We start from the raw sequence: 23,509 nt of genomic DNA, 5'->3' as shown, positions 1-23,509 counted from the left end.
CCTGTCCATGTGGATCCTAACACACCCACTCAGAACCAAGTTTGGAACTACCATTTTATCCTATCCCTGAGAAACTCACAGGGCCCAAGCCTGTCTCTCAGGCCACAAGTTACAGAACCTAACTGTTCATCAGATGACTCGGCCACTGGGTCTTAGGACTTCCACATGAACCCATGGGCCTGCCCCTGCACACTGCAGCCCTGCTCCAAGAAGCATACCACCTCCAGCTGCTGCCCCGCCTCCCCCTCCCTTGTTCACACCCAAGGAAAATGTCCTCCCTCCCCATCTCTACTTCCTCACCTTGCAGACTCTTCTCTATGCTCTGTTATCTGGCTTCTCACCCACCCACCCCCTTGATGCTGCTCCCACCAAGAAGTCCAATGACTGCATGCTGCTAAACCTTGGAGACATCCGCGAGGCCTCATGGGATTTGACCACACCCTTCCTGACACTTCCTTTTCTGTACACCTGAAACTCTTTCTTGGCCAACAGACATGAAAAGATGTTCAACATCACTAAGCATCAGGAAAATGCTAATTAAAACTACAATGAACCATCACTTCACACCTGCCAGAAAGACTGTTATAAAAAAGACAACAAATAACAAGTGTTGGGGAAGATGTGGAAAAAAGGGAACCCTCGTGTACTGCTGTTGGTAGGAATACAAATTGGTGCAGCCACTATGGAAAAGAGCAAGGGGGTTGGGGGTCCTCAAAAATTAAAACTATAACTACCACATGACTCTGCAATTTCATTTCTGGGTATTTATCCAAAGAAAACAGAAGCACTAACTTGAAAATACTTATGCACCCCTATGTTCATGCAGCATTATTTATAATAGCCATATGTAGAAGCAACCTAGGTATCCATCAATAGATGAATGAATAAAGATGTGGTACATGTATGCAATGGAATATTATTCAGCAATAAAAAAGAATAGAATATTGCCATTTGCAATAACGTGGATGGACTTAGAGGCTATTATGCTAAGTGAAATAAGTCAGAGAAAGACAAATATGTTATTTCACTTACATGTGTAATCTTAAAAAAAAAAAAAAAAAACAAGAAAAAAAATCATAAATACAGAGAACAAATTGATGGTTGCCAGAGGGGAGGGCAGTGGGAGGAATGAATGAAAAGGATGAAGAGGAATAAGAGCTACAAACCTCCAGTTATAAATAAATAATTAAGTCATGCAGATATAATGTACAGCATAAGGAAAATAGTCAATATTATCATAACTCTGCACCGTGACAGATGGTTACTAGCCTTACCGTGGTGATCACATCATAAGAAATACAAATGTCGAATCATTGTGTTGTACACCTGAAACTAATATTGTAAGTCAACTACACTTTAATTTTTAAAAAGTGCAGTGTCACATTTAGGATCCCTGGCCAGCACCACACACACATACGTGAAGAAGCATGCATGTGTGTACGTACATGTACTTGCACACATGTATGTACGTACACACATGCACTTGCAAACTCACACGTACTCACACACAGCCAACACTGCCCTTTCCCAGCTGAGAGCACCTCTTCTTTCCTAGATCAGATCAAGTGCAAACAACAAGAAAGCCAAGTACCTGATCAGAGGAGACTCTGCCAACAAGGTCTTCCGGGTCAATGAGGACACGGGGGACGTGTATGCCTTTGAGAGGCTAGACAGGGAGAAGATCTCTGAGTACCACCTCACTGCCCTCATAGTGGACAGGGACAACGGAAAGGACCTGGAGTCTCCTTCCAGTTTCACCATCAGTGTTCACGATGTGAATGACAACTGGCCTGTGTTCACTCACCAGTTTTTCAATGCATCTGTGTCCGAGATGTCGACTGCAGGTACGTGCTCAGTCTGTCCCTCTCTCCTCTTGTCCCTCTCTCCTCTTTCCCCCTCATCCCTAGCCTGAAGGCACCTCTCCATCAGCTACTTCACTTCCTGATCCCAGGATTCAGTGGATTCAGGGCAGTGATTTTAATGACCCTAGTCATAAACTGAGCCCTGAACTTGACCATAGACTAAACCCTGACCCTAGTCATAGACTGAGCCCGATCCTGATCATAGACTGAGCCTTTGCCATCAGACACATGCACTTCTGATTACTTTTTTTTTTTTTAATCCTCAATGGAGGACATTTTTGCATTTATCTTCAGATAGAGCAGGAGGGAGAGAGGGGGGAAGAGAGAAAAAGAAACATCGATGTGAGAGACACACATCAAGTGGTTGCCACCCACAAGACCCCAACCGGGGAGGGGAAAAACTGCAGCCGAGGTAGGTGCCCTTAGCGGGAACTGAACCCGGAACTCTCCAATCTGTGGGCCGACACTCTAACCGCTGAGCCAAACCGGCCAGGGCCTGGTTACTCTTTAGAACAAGCCCCACCACTGCTCTGACTCTCAGGTCTGACACAAGAGCATAGCCTTTGCACATGAATAATGCCAAACTGCCACCATGGTAAAATGAGACATCTCTGGAATCTATGCAGGAGCAGGGCAGGAGGTGGGGGGGACTAGAGCCCTTACCCCAAGGTGTGTCCCTAAGTCTGGACCACAGGCCTCCAGCGGTTACTCTTCATTCATTCCTTAGCTTTACCCCAAGCCTCCAGGAGGTACCAGAAAAGGATTCCTTTCTCTACCCATTAGTTCAGGGGCCCTGGACAAGGCCCTGGGATCAGACCTTCCTGTTAAGTATGGGGATCCTGGTGTTTTAGGGAAAAAGACCTGTGACATCCACCCCTTTGGGGGCACTTTCCCAGCCCCTTGCTTCTACCCTTCCAGGGGAGGAAAGATGCAGCTCGTCACTCTCCTAGGTTTCTCCTCAGGACCCCAACCATGCACCCCTCCCTCATTTCCCCCATAAATGTAAACCACCTGTTCTCTCTGCCCCCTTCAAGGCTGACCAGGCTAGGCCTCCACCCCCACCAGCCCCATGCAGGCTCCACAGGAAACAAAACAGCCTTTTCTCCCTCGGGCCCTGGGGGAGGTGGGTCAGGGACCCTGAGTTCCATCTGCCCTTATCTGGGAACCGGGTGGGGGGCTGGCAGTCATAAGACTGCAACCCCTGGACTCTCTCTCCACAGGGACCTCAGTCATCCAACTGACAGCAGTGGACGCAGATGACCCCACGGTGGCAGACCACGCCTCTGTCTTGTACCAAATCCTGAAAGGAGATGAACACTTTGGCATTTATAATTCTGGTCTGTGTGACTAACCATCCTGTGGCTTGGAAGGGGGACAGATATTGCAGGTGCAGGTGCCAAGGGAAGCCCAGTCTGACAGGTGTCACCAACCACTGAGCCACACTCTGCTATGAAGGTGGTCGGTATCACACATTAAGACAAGGTGGCTGGTGAGGGCAGAAGGAAGCAGACAGGTTCCCAAGACATGGTCTACAGCCTAGGGAACAAAATCAGGACCCAAGCAGTGACACAGCTGGCAAGAGTGAAAGCTGGATAGCACTCTGGGTGCAGATTCAGACAGACTGGCTTCCTAACCCAGCTCTCCACTCAGCCTCGCTAAAGACCTTAGGCAAGTCAGCTAGCCTCTGCAAGCCTTCGTTCCTTCATCCAAACATGGGAATGTTATATTCACTTTGCATGGTAGCTGTGAAGTCTGAATTAGATATTGCATAGAGAGCACTTGGCCCATTGTAATTACCCACTCAGTGTGACTTTAAAAACTGTAAGGACTGAGTCTTAGGAGCAAGACAGAAGTCCAGTTGACCAGGCCTGGAGGGATGGCAGATACACAGCTTCAGACACCACTCACCCTGCGAGGCACCAAGGCAGGCGTCACTGATCCTTCACAGCCCTCTCTCCATGCTGAGCCCAGAGGTAGCCTCGTGCTCTTCTTAACACCATGCTCCAGGCAGCTAAGACTCATATTAGACCAAATTGTTTGGGCAGCTTTGGCCTCGAAGTGCAGAGCGTGAAAGCAGGGGGTGGTTGACCTGTGTCCCTCAGCCTGGCTGCATGCTTGAATCACCTGGGGTCAGGTGATCTCAGGAGAAGGCTTGGACAACAGTCTTTTCCACAAGCTCCCCAGGTAACATGGCTCCTGCTGGGACACATTTTGCAGGACTCATTTTCACAAAAACCAACAACTTGGACCGAGAGACACAAGCCAAGTACGAGATCGTGGTGGAAGCACGAGATGCCCAGGGCCTCCGGGGGGACTCAGGCACAACCACCGTGCTGGTCACTCTGCAGGACATCAATGACAACTTCCCCATCTTCACCCAGAGTAAGCCCTTCCCCTGGGACTCTCAGGCTCTAAGGAAAGAGCTGGGAGTTCCTCTACCTCTCTCCCCACCCCAGAGTGAGCCTAAGTCCCAGGGAAGTCATTCTGGTGAAGGGAGAGGCCCTGCTCTCCAACCCTGTACACATTCCCAAGTCTGTCCTACTGCCTCCTGACACAGGACCCTGACCTCACTCACAGACTGATTCTCCCCAAAAATGTCTGACAAGAGCTTGTCACATGTCCTGGGTGGGGCTAGGGAGGAAGTCAGATGGCTCTTCACTTGAACTGTCTGATGCTGAAGCATAATTCAGAGGCTCAGCCACCTCAAGGACAGGCCAGTTTTCCTGAAGTGGCCTCGTGTGTACAGCATAAGCTCCCTGAAGGCAGTACTTATCTCCTTGTCTCTCTTGTCAACGGATAACTCCCCTAGAAAAGTACGTAGCACACAGTGGGTGCTCAATAACTAGATGGAAGGATGGATGGAAGGAAGGAAGGAAGGAAGGAAGGAAGGAAGGAAGGAAGGAAGGAAGGAAGGAAGGAGCGAGCAGAACCATTTTGCCTTGGGACTCAAAATTTCAATGGCATCATTATTATTATCATTTATTATTTTTATTGTTTTCCCATGCCCATTTCCTATATCAGAATATATTAGGGTAGCAGGAGGGATAATCAACTTGTCTATCTTATTAACCCAATGCCCTCTGGGGTACCCTGTTTGCACCAGCCCAGTACATATTTACGGTGCCTGAAGACATCCATGTGGGCAGCCCCCTGGGCTCTCTGTTTGTTGAGGACCCAGATGAACCCCAGAACCGGATGACCAAGTACAGCATCGTGCAGGGAGAGTACAGAGACAGCTTCACCATCGAGACGGACCCCACCCACAATGAGGGCATCATCAAGCCCATGAAGGTTTGCAGGCCTGGGGCAATGGGGACAGATGTGGGGTTGGGGGCTCCCGGCATCCTCAGAACTCACCCAGGATTGGCTACCAGGTCAGAATCCATCAGAGGTGCACATGTGGGTCAGCTTGGAGCTGGCCATGTGCTCATGGAAACTGGGACAGGGGAGCCAGGATGAGTGCCTTAGGCTGATGTACCCCCAAAGCAGACTGTGAAGCAATGATTTGGTGTAAATAGCTTATTTGGGAAATGATCCAGGAAGCCCCAGGAGCAGTTACATGTGAAAAAAAGGAAGATGATGTGGGGCTCCTTTGTGAGCAGATTTTCACCATGGGCAGTGGGGGCCTAGTCCCACTGGGGGCGGCTGCCTCAGAAGGGCAGCAGCTGAGTGTGGGAGCTGTGGTGTAGAGTGAGGGCTGCCCCTAGGCACATTCTCTCCCTGGTACTTTCCAGCTGCCCTGGACACCGGCCTGTAGAGCGCCATGGGTCACAGGTGCTTGTAGCAGAAAGCCATCAGCCACAGGAAACAGTGCATGCTGTGGGGGTGTCAGTGGTCACTGGCAGTGGCTGCTGACAGTGGTCAGAGCAACTGAATCTGGAAGTGGAGGGAAGGTCCTGCCGGGGCACAAAGTGCCTTCAGAATGCCCACACAGAGGACTGGCAGCCCTGGGCCAGGGAGCATCCACCACAGATGGGACATTCTAGAACCCTCTGCCCGAGCCGGACCTCCAGCGGACCTCTTCTGAGACTGTCTCTAGCCCAGCCCTGCACTGAGGACTGGAGATACCCATGGGGGTCAGTCAGCCTTCATGGTACCAAAGCTCTCAGCAAACAGGGAAGACATAAAAAGGCAAAAAGGGTAGGGGGTATAAGTGCTACAGTGACCTGTACAGGGACAGTTTTCTGTGTCAGGAGGGATAGGTTCTGAGAGAAGGTGGGTTCTGGGACGTGAGGAGGAGAGTACTAAGCAGACAAGGGTAGGAGAAGATTCTTGAGCAAACACATAAGAAAAGACTCATCCTTAAGGAGCTGTGGCTAGAACCACTAGTCTTCGATCCCCTTGAAAGCAGGACGGGAGCTGATCCCTGTGTGTCCCCAATACTTGATACACGAGCCAAGCATAGAGCCAGGCTGAGGGTACAGCAATGGGGGACAGCTGAAGATAGCTAGGCCCAGCCATTCTCCTGATGATCTGTTAAGTAGGTACCATTCCAGAACTACTTTGCAGGATTGCTGTGAAGATCACATGCCACATGCTTGACTCTGAACAGGCTCTCACCATACTTTTCCCTCCCACAGCCCCTGGACTATGAACACATCCAGCAATACAGCTTCACCATCGAGGCCACAGACCCCACCATCAACCTCCGCTACTCAAGCAGCACCTTCTCCAGAAACAAGGCCCGCGTCACCATCAATGTCACAGATGTGGATGAGCCCCCTATCTTCCAGAAGCCCTTCTACCACTTCCAGCTGCAGGAGAACCTGAAGAAACCTCTGATCGGCTCAGTACTGGCTGTGGACCCCGACGCCGCTCGGAGGACCATTGGGTAAGGAGGGTGTGAGGTGTGGCTATCATGACAATCCTGGCCTTGAGGTTCTTCTGCCTGCTGGACTGAAACCCAGACTCAAAGGAGAAACCTGATTTTCCCGGCACATGTGTGAGAAGTGGCAGGAACAGGACTAGCACTAAGCTCTTCCACTAACCCACATGGCCATCTGGGATCTTGTCCCACCTAGCACAACCCTGGCCATCAGAGTTGCTCAACCTTGAAGGGTCTGCTCTTTGGATCCTGGCTCCCACAGGCCCCATCTAGGGAGATCTGACTATCTAGAGGGCAACAAACTAGATAATGTATATAAATCCTCTCCATGTTTTATTAAATTTGTCTTCCCAAAACCAAGAGAAAACGTGTCCATTTCACAGAGAAGTAACACAAAGATTGATAAAAGAAACACCAGTCACCCCACGCTCCCAGAAAACTCCTGTTCACCAAACTCATGCCTGATGTTGTCCTACCACACCTTTCTTCACAACCACACAAACAGCAAGATACATTAATGGCAGATTTGTTGTTTACTTGTCTGGTTTGGTTTGGTTTTCTATTGTTTTTAATTTGGGGGTGAGGATCATACCATGCCCATTTCATCACTACTTGTTCTTCCATCTCAATGAGACTCCTCTCTTCTACCCTGTGGGACAAAAGATTTACTTCTAACTCATACTTCTATCAGCCACTTAACATTAGATAGTATGAATTTAATCCAATCTCTTTTTACTCCAGAGGGGTAGCCAACTGTGCCAGCACCATTTAAGTAACTCATTGTTTTCTCACCTTCTTTACATACTAAGTTCCTGTATATACCCAAATCTATTTCTGAATCATCTATTCTAGCTCTTCTGTGGCAAAGCCACCCAGTTTCACCGTAACAGCTTTACACTGAAAATTATACACATAAGGCAAGTCCCTCCCTTGCTGTTTTTTTACTTTACATAATTTTTATGCACTCTAAAACATTCTTTCCTTTTATGAACTTTAAAATTATTTATCCAGTTTATAAATAACATTAGAATTCTAATGACAATCATGTTTACATATCAAGTTGGGGGATAGTTAATGTTTCTATGCTATCAAGTCGTCTTCTTAAGGACAAATTATGTCCCTGCATTCTGGCTACATCTCTTAAGTTCTGGGGCTACTGTTTTCATGGTCATTCTATTCTAAATAGTCTATAATGATCATTTTTGTTTCTTCATTGATCCACGTGTTTGTTTAGGATTGATTTTTTTCTTTTTACTTAGAAGAGGTAGGGTATTTTATATTTTTTCTTTAACTTGTTTTGTGATATAATACAATTGTATTTGTGTTCATTTATTTCCTTGAATGGTGAAGCTTTTGCTTTATGTATTTTATTATTTTTGTTGTTGTTAATCCTCACCCAGGGATATTTTTCCATTGAGTTTTAGATAGAGTAGATGGGAGGGAGAGAGAGAAACATCAATGTGAGAGAGACACATCGATTGGTTGCCTCCAACACATGCCCTGACCAAGGTCAGGGATCGAACCTGCAACCCAGGTACATGTCCTTGACCAGGAATCGAACCCAAGACCCTTCAGTCCATGGGCTGATGCTCTAACCTCTGAGCCAAACCAGCCAGGGCACTTTATGTATTTGAATGTTTCTATTCTATCAACAACGGTTTATAACTATTTCATCTTCATTACACCTTTTATCCTATGACATTACCCAGTCTGTTCCATTTGAACATTCTGCCTTCAGTACCATGTTGCCTGATGTTAAGTTTGCCAGTACTATTTTCATGTTATTTGTGTTTGCCTGATATGAATTTTCCAAACTTTACTTTGAACTTTTCTAGGTCATTTGGCTTTAAGTTGTCTTTCAAAAATACAATGTAGTTGGCTTTGCTTTTTCATCTAAACTGCAGTGCTTTGTGTTTAACATATTTACATTTTTCATCAGAAATGATATGTTTAATTTTACTTCTTTTATCTTGTTTTGCATTTACCATTTCTCAAACTTAATGGGTTTTTTATTTTTCTCCATCTATTTTTTTCTCCTAGATATTTGGGTATAGTACATTCATTTTCACTTTTATCAGTGAGATTTACTTCCATCTATAAAATTATAAATGTTTTCCTGGACCTATATTTTCTAGTTTAAAACCTCTCTTTCTCTCTCTCTCTCTCTCTTTCTCTCTCATACACACACCACTGCTTTCCTATATATAATAATAAATCAGTAGTTTCATATTAATTCCTCCCAAAGTTTTTGCTTTATATTAAGACGTTTCTCACTTAGATGAAGTTTTTTTTTTTCTTTTTATCCACCCGAGGACATTTTTCCATTTTTTTGTTCAGACAGAGTGGGAGGGAAAGAGAGGAAGAGAGAGAGAAACATCGATGTGAAAGGGACACATCGAGTGGCTGCCACCCGCACGACCAGCCAGGGCCGGGGACAAACTGCAACCGAGGTACATGCCCTTAGCGGGAACTGAACCCGGGTCTCTCGGGACCGCAAGCTGATGCTCTAACCGCTGAGCCAAACTGGCCAGGGCTAGATGAAGTTTTGAAAAAACAAATTTTCAGGACCCATCTTTGTGGATAATAGATATACTTCCTGATTTCTTGCATAGTTACAAATACCATAGTTCTTTTGCCTTCTTATGTTCATAACACCTGGATGTGCTCATATAATACTCAGATTATAGACACATCACTCCAAAACTACTATCAATGTGTTCTAGCATTTAATTTTATGGGGACTTTCTGGGGTGAATCTGGTTTCTCTTTATAAAAATACATTTTTTTTCTGTCTGGACTCTTTTCAGTTTCTTCATATAGACTTTAAATTCAAAATTGTTGTCAAAATATACCTAAATATTGATGTCTTTTTAAAATTATGCCTAATATCAATGATCTCTTTTAATCTGTAGACTCAGGCCTTTCTTCAGATCAGGAGAGTTCTTATTATTATATCTTTTGTTATTTCTTCTGTTCCATTTGCTCTGGAATTTTCTTCAGTAGTAGCTAATATATATATTTGGAATATATATATATATATAATTATATTTTTCCTCTCTCTTTTCATCTCTTCATACCTTTGTTTTATATTTCTGAAAGAATTGTTCACATTTTTACTTCACAAATTAAATTTTCTTTCACTCACTTCTCGTCTCTTACAGCTCCTTTTTTATTTCTTCCTGGGTCTTGCCCAACTATCTCCATTTATCACAAAAAACAATCCCAATTGTTGTGTAGTTGATTATAGCGCCACCTGTCTCAGCTCTGAGAGTGCTATTGACAGAGTCTCAGGCACCACCCTCTCCAGAGATGGCAGCATTGCTAAGATCAAGAGGATCATCTCACTTCTCTGAACCCCTCTGGGTGGTAGGGTGCAATGGGAAGTGAGAAGAGGATGGAGGAGGATGCAAGGGACAGATCCAGAAGGGCCTTGCCTATCAAACTAGGAATTTGAACTCAGCAGAGAACAATAGAAAGCAATGAATCTCTCTCCCCCGGGCAGATACTTCATCCGCAGAACCAGCGACAAGGGCAAGTTCTTCCAAGTAAATAAGCATGGGAATATTTACAATGAGAAAGCACTGGACAGAGAAATCTACCCCTGGTATAACCTGACTGTGGAGGCCAAAGAACTAGATTCTAGAGGTGAGTAGCCCCATCTGCCAGGGTATCTGGGCTTTTCTCCTTTCCTTCATTCATTCAAAACTGGCACAATCTGTCATTGTGGGTCTCTGGAGGTATTATAAGCTCCTACTGAAATACCACTTGACTGGGATGCTATAGAGCCTTCATTCCCAAGTGTGGATGGACCAGCAATGTCCATATCCCCTGAGATCTTGTTATAAGGCCAAGTGCCAAGCCCAAGTCTCAGACTGAATCAGAATATCATGCCCAGTACAGTTGAAGAAGCACTGTTAATAAAAAGGCTGTCCCTGTAACAAGAATCACTAGGGCACCTCTTCACACAGAGCTTTTCAGACTCTCCCCTGAAGGTTCAGGTCCAGTGAGCCAAAAATAGGGCCAAGGAATATGCATTGAACAAGTGCCACATGATTCTTATTATCATGGACTTTGGAAAAGGCTGTCTTGTGGACTCTTTATGTTCCAGTTAGTGGGCTGAATTCAAAATGTGCAGCAGCCTCTAACTCTAAGATTGTTAGGTTCTCCAGAAATTAGTGTAAAATGCCAAAGGGAAAGGCAAGTGTTGGAGTTTTATACCCTTTGCCTACATGAGAAATCACAACTGGCCTGCAGAAGAAGGATTAACATTCCCACCTTACCCAGGGGACCACCACCCAGAGAGGAGGAGAGGATTCAACTTGGCCAAGGCCCCCCTAGGACTACCCGGGAAGGCCCCTGTCTCCTGCTGGGTGTCCCAGACTCCCACATCCCCAATATGAAAGCCAAGCCAACTCTGATGGACTCCTGCATTTTTCAGATGGATTTTTGCCTCTTCCTTCCCTACCTAATAATATTCATACTATTTTTAAATTTTAAAAGTAATTATTTGTTGTTTATTTTAAAATATGGAAAATGCATACTAGGAGAAGAGTATACCATACAGAGACAACAATTGCTGGTACTTCATTGTACCTTCTGTGGTCCTTTTTCTACATATATTTTTATAGAAGGAAGTTCATAATATTTGTATGAAATCATATCCTGCATTTTTACTTAACCTTATTCCAGAACCATTTTCTCATGGTTCTAAAATGTTTTTTAAATTACATTTTTTAAATAAGCATTATAAATGGTCACATATTCCATTCTTTTACAGTGGTATAATGTATTAACCCAATCTCACTTAAGCTATTTACCTTTTAAATCATTTTGTAATTCATTAATTTAATAAATTTTACTTGTTTAATTTAATTACTTAACTAAATCATTAGATTTTTTAATGATTACTTAATTCAATTTAATTAAAACCTTTTAAAATTCACTTAGGTTACCTTTTTATTCTTACAAGTAATTCTTTAGTAAGCATCCTTGTGCCTGAAGCTTGACCTCCTCCCTCTTCCACTCATTTCATCCAGAATACCATCCCTGGCCTCTCTTCCAAAAGTCCATAGCCCCCTCTTCCTGTAAACAGGGCCCCCTCCAGGAATCCCCATGTACACATCAGCTGAGCCCACTGCAGTGACAAGTCCTTTCCCCCTGCAGGAAACCCCACGGGCAAAGAATCCATTGTATGGGTCCACATCGAAGTTTTGGATGAGAACGACAACGCCCCAGAGTTTGCTGAGCCCTACAATCCCAAAGTGTGTGAGAATGCTGACCAGGGCATGGTGAGTCTGGCTCAGGTGGGAGGAAGGTGGTGCCCACCTGGGACAGGCTTCAGAGCCACACCTCCCATCCACAGTCAGTTGCTTAATGTAACCCACACAACAGTCTTGAGGAAAGGTGACACTATCCCTGCTTTATAGCTGGAGAAACTAAGGCTCAGAGAAAATTTGTGCAGAACAGATTGGTGGGGAGGGGGCTGGTACAAAGAGTATCTTTGTGGAGATCATTTAGGTTAGTGTTTCAGGTGAGAGGCAGTCATGGTCAGGTCTAAACCCAAAGTCTCCATCACTGAACCTCAGGCAACCCCAACACCATCACTGACCATCCTTCCTCTTCCACACTCCAGCTGGTGGTGCAAATCTCAGCAACAGACAAGGACATAACACCAAGAAACGTGAAGTTCAAATTCTCCCTGAGCAATGAGGACAGCAACTTCACCCTCACAGATAATCATGGTATGTACACATGAAAGTAGTTAGTCTGGCTCTTAGGAGGGTCAGGGGTGGGGTTATTTGAGTCTTGAAGCATCAGGGTCAAGGACCAAGCCAACAAACTTGAGGCAAGCCTCACTGGGGTTTTCATGTGATGACAAATTTTGTACAATTTCTGCCACATACCTTATTGGTCTGTACAATGGTCAGAGGTGCCCTGGCCAAACTGTCAAGTCCACGTGGCCTGCCATTCCCCATAACAAGCTAGGCATGTAGACTATATACAGGGAAATGTGAAATTTGAAATGCCAAGGATATAGAAAACTTGGTCTTAATTCAATTATGATGACTACTTACCACCCGGGGCTTGGGACAGGATCTGGTCCACCAGTCACAACCCAGAGAGTCCTGTGATGTCAGTAGTAGCCAATCAGAGCTTCTGATGAGTAAGGCTCAGGAGAGTGATCATGCTGAGCTGACTGAATTCCAACCAACAGTAGACAGGTTTCTATAGCTTCTTCAGCTTCTTCAGAAAAATAGGGGAAATTAATCCCCCTTAAATCTAAATAGAGCAATCCTTCACCCAGCACGGGGTGGAATCCCTGAGCATCCCTGACTGGCAAAACAATGGTTGATTAGAATCCTTGTACAGTAACAGCCATTGCAAGGTCAGGATGAGGAAGTTTGGGAAGTGGGGTCTCTGAGAGTTGGGGTAGACCCAGGGGTCAGCCACAGCCTCCTGTGGAATGGGGAAGGTGGCCATGATGTGTTGACAGTCAATGATAGACCATTCAACATTCAGCTGCCTTTAGTAGTAAATAATCTGGCAAAAATAACCATCATCCTGTCCCCAAGGCCCAACTCAATCCCACATCAGAGGGGGTCTGCAATGGGTAGAGAGCTTAAGTGCTTCCCCAAAGACACACCAAATGAAGCTAGGAGGCAAGTTTGTTGGTCCTGGATTCATTTAGAGTGTGAATTATAGTATTAAAAAAGTATAGTGAGGAATCTCTCATTTCTTCCATAGTGTCAATGGCTATATTGTTTACTCTCAATTTTAATAGACAAAGCTACTTAATAATGAAATGTAACTGGCTTTCATTTGAAATCTAAAAGAGCGGCCTCCTTTGCTTTTGGCTGGCTGAGTGAACCAATCCTACATAGCTGATCAAATATCCCTCCAAATCTTGAAGAAGGGAGTCCCTGGACCCTCCTGACTGTCAGTGCCATGACCTTCCAGGGATCCTACAAAAGGCAGATTGTCTGGCCTCTGCCCTAAGCCACTGAGTCAGAAATGTAGAAGAAGGACAGGGAGGAAAGGAAAGAAGGTAGCTAGAAGGGGGGAGGTTTGAAAGTCAGCAGGTTTAAAAAGCTCCCTGAGGAGTTCTCCTGTACCACTGATTGGAGCTGGGAGGGACAGCCAATACTTGTGTCAAAGCACAGTCCCAATTCCAGCCTGCCCCAGATATTCTCAATTCTGTATGTAATCTTTCTCTCAGCACCCTGGGAACATAAGCATTGTTTTTACTTTCTTACCAATTTGCAGGGATAACAGAAAAAGCCTCAGAAGTTAGCCTGATCTAAAAGACTTTTTAAAACTTTATTTTAGCCCTGGATGGTTGCTCAGTGGTTAGAGCATCGGTCCGTGGACCAGAGAGTTCTGGGTTCGGTTCCCACCAAGGGCACGTACCTCGGTTGCAGTTTGTCCCCGGACTCTCTCTCTCTTCCTCCCTCTCTCCTTCCCGCTCCATCTGAAGATAAATGCAAAAAAGATTTTAAAAAAATTTTTTATCCTCAGGTGAGGATAAAAAAATAAAATAAAACTTTATTTTACCCCTTATTACTTGTCAAAGCTTAAAATAATACATTCATTAATTGAGCTGAAAGAGAGTTGCCTGTTATAAGAATGAAGTCAGGGAGGAAGGGGTCATTTCTATCCACAGAAACGGAAGGCTAGAGTTTTACATTCTAGCCAAGCCGTTCTTAAAAGGTAAGTCAAAGGAGCAGCCCAGAATATTCCCTCTCTGGGGGAACAGACCTGTGTTCAAATGGCTGAAACATAAGGCAGGGGATGCACAGAGGCACCGCAGGAATCACATGGGTCGGCACAATCGAGGAGGACTCTGTAGAGGAGGCAGTCTGCACTGTCAGTGTGATAAGGGGATGGGGACTCCAGGCAGTACAACCTGACTCTGAGGCCCTGGTGCTTCCAGATAACACAGCCAACATCAGAGTCAAGTACGGGCAGTTTGACCGTGAGCGTACCAAGGTCCACCACCTGCCTGTGCTCATCTCGGACAACGGGAGGCCGAGCCTCACAGGCACTAGCACGCTGGCCGTGATGGTGTGCAAGTGCAACGAGCGTGGCGAATTCACCTTCTGTGAGGAGGTAGCCCCCCAGGTGGGCGTCAGCATTCAGGCGCTGGTAGCCATCTTTCTCTGCATTCTCACCATCACAGGTCAGTGCCCAGGAGGGCGGGGAGGGGACACTGAGTGGTTGCACCAGAGGAGTGCACCAGGGATCCAGGTCCAGTTTTGCCTCCAACCCACAGTATAGCCCTGGACCAGGACCCCACTCTGGGCACCAGGACTGCCAACTTTACCTCCCTGGGTACCCCAACTTTAAAATTCTTTCCATATGACATTCAACTTATTTATTTTGAACACTTATGTGTGTCAGGCATCATTCTAGGCATTTAGTTACATAAAACCTATTTTGAAAACAGAATCCAATTCACCTTTCAAAAAGAAATGCGAGGTTTAAAAACTTCTAGTTTTGATTGTCTCCAGGAGCTTTCTTTTTTTATATAATATTCCTCCTGCCTTGATATCTCTTTTTTCAAGTTAGGAGCATTTTAGGCCTTGCCTTACTTTGGGTTCCCAAGAAGTAGACCCTGAGACAAGGATTGGGGTACAAGTGTTTTATTTGGAAGGTTTTCCCAGGAAGCCCAGAAGGAAGAGGGGGTGTGAGACAGGAAAAGGAGGTGGACAATAAAGGGTGCATTTTCATGCAAGTTACCACTGAGGGTGACTGGAGCTTCCTCCCACTGGGGACTGGGAGGCAGTGTAGCGCTCATAGTTGGTGTTATCCACCAACTCCCATCACCTGGTGGTTGGGGGCTCCTCCAAGAGGCATAAATATTCCCACAGGTCACCTGCCATGGGTGGGGCAGAAGCCAGTCCTCCAGAGGACACCCTCAGGTAGTTAGACATCAGCCTATGCACTACAGTGATAGGACAACATTATCTTCCTGCCAGCAGTTCTCCTTAGAGGGCCCGAGTGTGTTCCTCTTCTGGGGGCTTCCGGGGCAGAGTGTCCAGATCCAGATTCCCCTTTGAGTAATAATTATTAATAATAATGATAATGGCATTGCCACCTCACATAGAACTGCACTGACCTTATAACCACCTTACCAGATATAAAAAGAGCCGTCATCATTTCCATTTTAGAGACAAGGAAGCTGAGGATCAGAGAGGGTGCCCCAACTTTATTTATGTACATAATGGCTTATTAAGTAACTCAAGTCTAGAAGGATAGAGCCTAGGGGGTGATCTGGCCTTAATTTTAGCAGCTCTCTGCACCACATGGTCCACCCCTCCTCAGGGGTTGGAGACTCTCACACAGCACACCCCTCAGAGCCTTGAGCAGGTCAACATCTATACCACTGCCTAACCATGAGACTCTGGGCGAGTCACTCGGCCTCCCTGAGCTCCCTGAATACCTACCTTGCGTGAGAGAACATGAAAATGTGCCAATATCATGCCAGTACATATACAGTAGGTGCTCAAGAGTGGTGCTGCTCCTGCAGTGAGTGCCAGGTCTGCCAGCACCAACATCACCCACTATCATCACCATAGTAGTCAGTGAAGCCAAGGCTCAGAATCTTGGCACTCCAAATCCCAACTCCACCCCTTTCCCTATTTCTGCCCTGAACTCTGGCATTTTGGCCTTCAAAAGTGGCAGAGGATTTGCCACAGTGGCCTGAGAAGGGAGGAAATGAGGATGTAAGCAGATGAGGGTGAAACTGAAGGAGAGAGGCCCACTATGTACCTCTCCCTCCCACCCCTACCAGAGGTGGCAACAGCCAGTCAGGACCACATGGGGGCAGGGTGGGGCAGAGACTCTGTCCCAGCGAAGTGGGGAGGTGGACCCAGAGGTGTCTGCACCAAAGCAAACCTGTATCGGGCTGGGGTGTCACTGGGAAATTGGAGGAATCCCCAGGGAGGAGAGGTAGGCGCAGGTGAGACCCCAGGGGTCAGGGCCAGCCAGCAGCTGAGCCATGTCTAACTCCCTCCAACCAATTGCTCGCTCACTGGCAGTGATCACCCTCCTCATCTTCCTGCGGCGGCGGCTCCGAAAGCAAGCGCGTGCCCATGGCAAAAGCGTGACGGAGATCCACGAGCAGCTGGTCACCTATGATGAGGAGGGCGGCGGCGAGATGGACACCACCAGCTACGACGTTTCGGTGCTCAACTCTGTGCGCCATGGCGGGGCCAAACCTCCGCGGCTGGGGCGGGACGTACTGCCATCGCCATCTGTGTATAAGCAGGTGCAGAAGCCACCGAGGCACATGCCCCCCACCAAGCACAGGGAGCTCGGGGGAGACATGGCCACTGTGATTGAGGTGAAAAAGGACGAGGCAGACCACGACAGCAGCAGCCTGCCCTTCGACACACTGCACTTGTTCGACTACGAGGGCTCCGAGTCCATCGCAGAGTCCCTCAGCTCCCTGGGCACCAACTCGTCTGATTCAGACGTCGATTACGACTTCCTCAACGACTGGGGGCCCAGGTTCAAGATGCTGGCTGAGCTGTACAGCATGGACTCCCGGGAGGAGCTGCTGTATTAGGGGCCGGGTGCCTGTGGGCCTGGGGACCCAAACCCTTGCAGCTCCAGCCAGCTGGGCACCAGGCCCTGAGCCCTGGAATTACAGCACTGACACCCCAGCCCAGCAGCCCTTCCTTGTGCGTCCCAGAGACCTCACCACCTTGGGCAGCAAACTCCAGATCCCTGAAATGTCTGGGAACATATTTCAATGATGGCTACCCCAACAATGCTGGAAAATCCGAGCTAGTGGTCTGTCTGGGCTTGGATGTCCACATAACCCTGTCACCAGGGACCACAGGTCCAACTCAAAGAATTTTTCTCTGGCTCCTCAAAAAGCTTATGTTTAACTACCAGAAAGAAGTCTTCCCCTGAGGTCCTTAAATCCCCTGGTGAGGCTGGTAAGGCCCTGGTGTCTGTCTGCCTGGAGGCAAAAGGCAGGACAATATAACCTGTGGGTGACACTCCCTACAGCCCAGTCCAAAGGGAGACTGGGACCATCCATCACACCTGCCCTGCTTCAACTTCCTCACACCTTCCCAAGTGCCCTATCACTCCTAGGCCCCCCTCCAGACCTGTCAAGATGGAGGGAGGGGCCCCTGGCAGCTACCAACCTTGGGTCCTCAAGTGACCTCACCTGCCTGCCACACCATACTCCGTACTGTACTGTACTGTACTGAGCCCTGAAAATTCAACCTGAGTCAGGGAAATGGCTTACTGAACTTTGAAGCAACTGTGAATGCATCCTGGAGGGACACTGAAGACCCCATGTGAGAGACCATAGGTGAGGGCCCCCTCCACACCCATACCCTCTGGAGAGGGCCTAGAGTCAAGGTGACCCCAATTTGAGACTCATAGACACTCCTCTAGTTTTTCCTAGGAACTGGGACCAGATGTTCCCAGAGCAGAACACCTCTTCCCATCTCTGCCTTGCCTGGCTGTTCATTCATGCTCTCTCTTTTCTTTCTCTCTCTCTCTCCTCATCTCTTGACTCAGAGGCACTCAAGATATGACCCACAGCAACCAGCAACTCTGGCCAATGTCCAAACCCAAATACAACTGCACGATGGAACCAAGCAATTTGCCTTTACACCTCATTGTTGCCACATCTCAGGGAACCCCAGCAGGGCTCCATCCTTCAGCACTCTGCAGAATACAAGGCCCCTGCCCTACCCAAGCCCTGTGGTCCTCTGTGTATCTCCCACTTTCAGCCATATATGGAACATTCCACTGCAAACACACCTGGGAGAAATAGCATCTCTCAAAGGGAGGAGCAGGGATAGAGGCAAACCCTCCAACTCATCCTTGGTCATGACTAAGGTTCCCACTCTAGGCAAAGCCCCTAACACATCAGGGGATTGTAGATAACACTGACTTTATTTTTAACCAATAACTAGTTTTTTATACTTTTTTTTTTACTAATAATACTTACATATTTCTAGGTCCCACAAAGATATAAAATAAGATTCTTTTGCATAATAAGGTTGATATTTAGGTTAACAATGTTAATTCAGATGTTTTAGTTGAATAAACAAACTCCTGTAACCTTCTATTTCCTATTATTGTCATAATTGCTCAAGAGATATTGACTATATATTGACCACACTGGTGCATGAGCCGTACTGTATTTTTTATATATACCTAAATAAAGATCTTGAAATTCTTCCATTTCTAGAGCTGAGAGAATATATGTGAAACACACACACACACTACTACCAAGAAACAAGGGATTTCAGAAACACTCACCACAGAGAAGGGACCACAGCAGACAATAACAAGGAACACCTAATCCAGATCCCTCTCCTCCCAGAACCCATACCATCACCTAGTCTCTGTACATGCCCCCAATCCCACCCTACACACCAGGCAAGGACCTCTGGAAGCTGAAACTGCAATAAATGAAGAACCAGGGAGGTGAGATATATCAGCAATAAGGGAAGAAATCAATTTCCAATTAGTTGGTTGACAACAGGGGACAGCTGGCACTTTATTGAGATGTGTGAACCCCAACATTGGAATCCTGGCTGGGAAATCTCACAATCAAAACAAGAAGCAGATACCTCCATGTCAGACTCAGGTGTTGAATTGGGTATTGGGTGATAAAGCCCTCTTCAGCATGGCCCCTGCTCCATGACCCCTGCCAGCAGGGTTTCCAGAGCACTGTGTCCCCCGGGAATATTTTACAAACTGTGCTCTATACAAACACTACTTTATTTTTAAATTTATCTTTATTGTTGAAAGTATTACAGATGTCCCCCCATTTTCCCCCATTGACCCTCTCACCCCCGCCCCCGCTTCCCCAGCCCAGGCCATAAATTATGCATATATGCATATAAATTCGTTGGTTAATCTCTTCCCACCTTCCCCTTCCCTCTGAGATTCATTGGTCTGTTCCCTGCTTCCATATCGCTGAATCTATTTTGTTCATCAGTTTATTCTGTTTATTATGTTTCACAAATAAGTGAGATCATATGGTGCTTGTCTTTCTCTAACTGGTTCGTTTCGCTTAGCATAATACTCTCTAGTTCCCTCCATGTCATATCGTCTCAAAGGGTAAGAGATCCTTCTTTTATATAGCTGCATAGTATTACATTGTGTAAATGTACCACAGCTTTTTTATCTACTTATCTACTGTGGGACATTTAGGCTGTTTCCAGATCTAAGCTCTTGTAAAAGTGCTGCTATGAACATAGGGATGCATATATTCCTTCTGATTGGTTTTTCAGGCTTCTTAGGATATATTTCTAGAAGTGGGATCATAAACACTACTTTCTGAAGCTCTCAGGGATCAAATTATCCCAATTCCAATTTTTGCTCTAATTTCCCTTATAGTTTCTTTTTTGATACATTGGTTATTTAGGAATGTGTTGTTTAATTTCCACATATCTGAATTTTCCAAATTTCATTCTATTACTGATTTTTCATTCCATTCCATGATGGTAAGAAAACATAGTTTTTTACAATTTCAGTCCTTATAAATTAATTGAAACTTGTTTTATGCCCTCACATGTTTTATCCTGGAGAACATTCCATGTGTGAGAGGAATGTGTATACTGCTGTTGTTGGATGGAGTGCGCTATAGATGTCTATCGGGACTTGGTTTAAAGTGTCATTCAGGTCTTTTATTTCCTTGTTGATCTTTTTGTTTAGTTCGTCTATCCATTATTAGAAGTGGGTTGCTGAAATCAACTATTATCCTTGAATTGTCCATTTTCCCTTCAATTCTATCAGTTTTTGCTTTGTATATTTTTGGTCTCTGTTGTTAGGGGCACATAAGTTTATGATTGTATCTTCTTGACAGATTGACCCTTTTAGCATTATAAAATGTATCTCTTGCATCTAGGAACAATTTTTATCTTAAAATATATTTTTTCTGATATTAGAATAGGCACTCCAGCTCTTTTTGGTTATTGTTTACATGGTATGTCTTTTTCCATCTTTACTTTCAACTTATATGTGTCTTTTAATACAAAGTATGTCTTCTGTGGACAAAATAATAGTTGGATCATGGCAGTTTATCCAGCCTACTAATTGCTGTTTTTTTATTGGAGGATTCAATCCTTTTCTCTTTAACGTAATTACCAATAAGGTAGGATTTATGTCTGCCATTTTACTATTTGTTTTCTATGTCTTATGGATTTTGTCCCTCTAGTTCCCCAATACTGCTTTTCTATGTTAGATATTGTGTAGTATAGCATTTTAATTATCTTGTCAAATATTTTACTCTATTTTTAAGTTATTTTTAGTGGTTCCCCTGAGGACTATATTTAAAATTTTAACTTATAGCAATATAGTTACAACTTGCACCAACTTAATACAAAATTTTGCTCCTATATAGCTCTACTACCATCCACACCTTTGTAGTACCATTGTCATAAATATTTTTTACATTGCATGCCCATAAATATATATTTATAATTATTACCTTATACAGTTGTCTTTTAAATCCTATAGAAGGGAAGAGTTACAAACAAGAAAATATCTATTTAAACTGTATTTTATATCTACTTATACAACTACCTTTCCTGCTGATCCATATTTATTTTTGTTTGTTTGTTTTGTTTTGTTTTTTCCTTTTTTTATTTTTTATTTTATTTTTGTTACATATGTTTCTCCTTTCTTACCCCATTGACACCCTCCTCTCCATCCCCTCCACCCCGTCCCCGGCTTTGTTGTCCATGTCTATTGGTTATACGTACATGCATATAAGTTCTGTGGTTTATCTCTTCTTTCCCTCCACCACTCCCTCTTCTGAGGGTTGTCAGTCTGTACCCTACTTCCATGTCTGTGGGTCTACCCTATTCCTCGACTGTTATGTTCATTATATTCCACAAACAAGTAAAATCATGTGGTATTTGTCTTTTTCAGCTTGGCTTGTTTCACTTAGGATAATACTTTCCAGGTCCCTCCATGTCATCTCAAAAGATAAGAGATCTTTCTTTCTTACAACTGCGTAGTACTCCACTGTGTATATGTACCACTGCTTTTTTATCCATTCTTCTACTGATGGACACTTGGGCTGTTTCCAGATTTTAGCTATTACAGATAGTGCTGCTATAAACATTGGGGTACATATATTCTTTCTGATTGGTGTTTCAGGCTTCTTAGGGTATATTCCTAGAAGCAGGATCACTGGGTCAAATGGAAGTTCAATTTTTAATTTTTTGAGATAACACCATAGTGGCTGCACCAGTCTGCATTCCCACCAGCAGTGTACTAGAGTCCGCTTTTCTCCACACCCTCGCCAACACTTGTTGATGATTTGTTGATGGCAGCCATTCTGACAGGTGTGAGGTGATACCTCATTGTTGTTTTAATTTGCATCTCTCTAATGATTAGTGATGTTGAGCATTTCTTCATATGCCTCTTGGCCATTTGTATGTCCTGTTTGAAGAGGTGTCTATTCAGCTCCTCTGCCCATTTTTTAATTAGGTTCTTTGTCTTCCTTTTGTTGAGTTGTATGAGTACTCTATATATTTTGGAAATTAACCCCTTATCTGATATATCATTGGCAATGATGTTCTCCCATATAGTGGGTTGCCTTTCCATTTTGATGGTTGTTTCTTTTGCTGTGCAGAAGCTTTTTAGTTTGATGTAGTCCCATGTATTCATTTTTTCCTTTGTTTCTGTTGCCTTAGGTGACATATCAGTGAAAGTTCTGCTGCGTATGATGTCCGAAATTTTGTTGCCTACATTTTCTTCTAGAATTTTTATGGATTCACAGGTCACATTTAGGTCCTTTCTCCATTTTGAGTTTATTTTGGTGTATGGTGTAAGTTGATGGTCTAGTTTCATTTTTTTGCATGTAGCTGTCCAATTTTCCAAACACCATTTATTAAAGAAGCTGTCTTTACTCCATTGTATGCTCTTGCCTCCTTTGTCAAATACTAATTGAGTATAATGTCTTGGATCCATTTCTGGGTCCTCTGTTCTGTTCCACTGGTCTATATGCCTGTTCTTGTGCCAGTACCAGGCTGTTTTAATTATGGTAGTTTTGTAGTATAACCTGATATCTGGTAATGTGATCCCACCTACTTTGTGTTTCTTCTGCAAGATTGCTGTGGCTATTCGGGGTCTTTTTCGGTTCCATGTGAACTTTTGAAGTATTTGTTCTAGTTCTGTAAAGTATGTCGTTGGTATTTTGATGGAGATTGCATTGAATCTACAGATTGCTTTGGGTAGTATGGACATTTTAATTATGTTAATTCTTCCAATCCATGAACAAGGTATATGCTTCCACATTTTTATATCTTCCTCTGTTTCTTTTTTCAATGTCCTGTAGTTTTCTGCAAATAGGTCCTTTACTTCTTTGGTTAAGTTTATTTCTAGGCATCTTAATTTTTTTTTGCCACAGTGGTAAATGAGATTGTTTTTTCAGTTTCTCTTTCTGTGAGTTTATCAATGGTGTATGAGAATGCCGTCAATTTCTTGACATTTATTTTGTATCCTGCTACTTTGCCAAATTCATTTATTAAGACTAGTAGATTTTTTATGGAGTCTTTAGGGTTTTCTATGTATAATATCATGTCATCTGCAAATAATGACAGTTTCACTTCCTCCTTTCCAATTTGGATCTCTTTTATTTTTTCTTCATGTCTGATTGCTGTGGCTGAGACTTCCAGTTCTATGTTAAATAAGAGTGGTGAAAGTGGGCATCCCTGTCTTGTTCCTGTTCTTAAGGGAAATGCTTTTACTTTCTGCCCTTTGAGTATGATGTTGGCTGTAGGTCTTTTATATATGGCCTTTATTATGTCAAGATATGATCCCTCTATTCCAAGAT

General features: G+C 44.6%; 1 protein-coding gene across 1 annotated transcript in view; it reads left to right on the top strand.

Annotated features, from left to right (window-relative positions):
• Positions 1-18,842, top strand: part of CDH5 (cadherin 5) — a 37,541-nt gene extending 18,699 nt beyond the window's left edge. Inside the window, exons 3-12 of the mRNA XM_036275992.1 lie at positions 1,556-1,844; positions 3,083-3,199; positions 4,080-4,244; positions 4,966-5,153; positions 6,443-6,693; positions 10,190-10,332; positions 11,851-11,975; positions 12,320-12,428; positions 14,618-14,863; positions 16,725-18,842. Of these exons, the coding sequence (XP_036131885.1) occupies positions 1,556-1,844; positions 3,083-3,199; positions 4,080-4,244; positions 4,966-5,153; positions 6,443-6,693; positions 10,190-10,332; positions 11,851-11,975; positions 12,320-12,428; positions 14,618-14,863; positions 16,725-17,254 (2,163 nt within the window). The 3' untranslated portion in view covers positions 17,255-18,842. The remainder of the gene's footprint in view (positions 1-1,555; positions 1,845-3,082; positions 3,200-4,079; positions 4,245-4,965; positions 5,154-6,442; positions 6,694-10,189; positions 10,333-11,850; positions 11,976-12,319; positions 12,429-14,617; positions 14,864-16,724) is intronic.
• The last annotated feature ends 4,667 nt before the right edge of the window (positions 18,843-23,509 follow it).

This window comes from Molossus molossus, unplaced genomic scaffold, assembly GCF_014108415.1.
Source record: "Molossus molossus isolate mMolMol1 unplaced genomic scaffold, mMolMol1.p scaffold_m16_p_21, whole genome shotgun sequence".
In the NCBI taxonomy this organism is placed as follows: Eukaryota; Metazoa; Chordata; class Mammalia; order Chiroptera; family Molossidae; genus Molossus; species Molossus molossus.
This window is presented reverse-complemented; position numbering and strand designations above follow the sequence as displayed.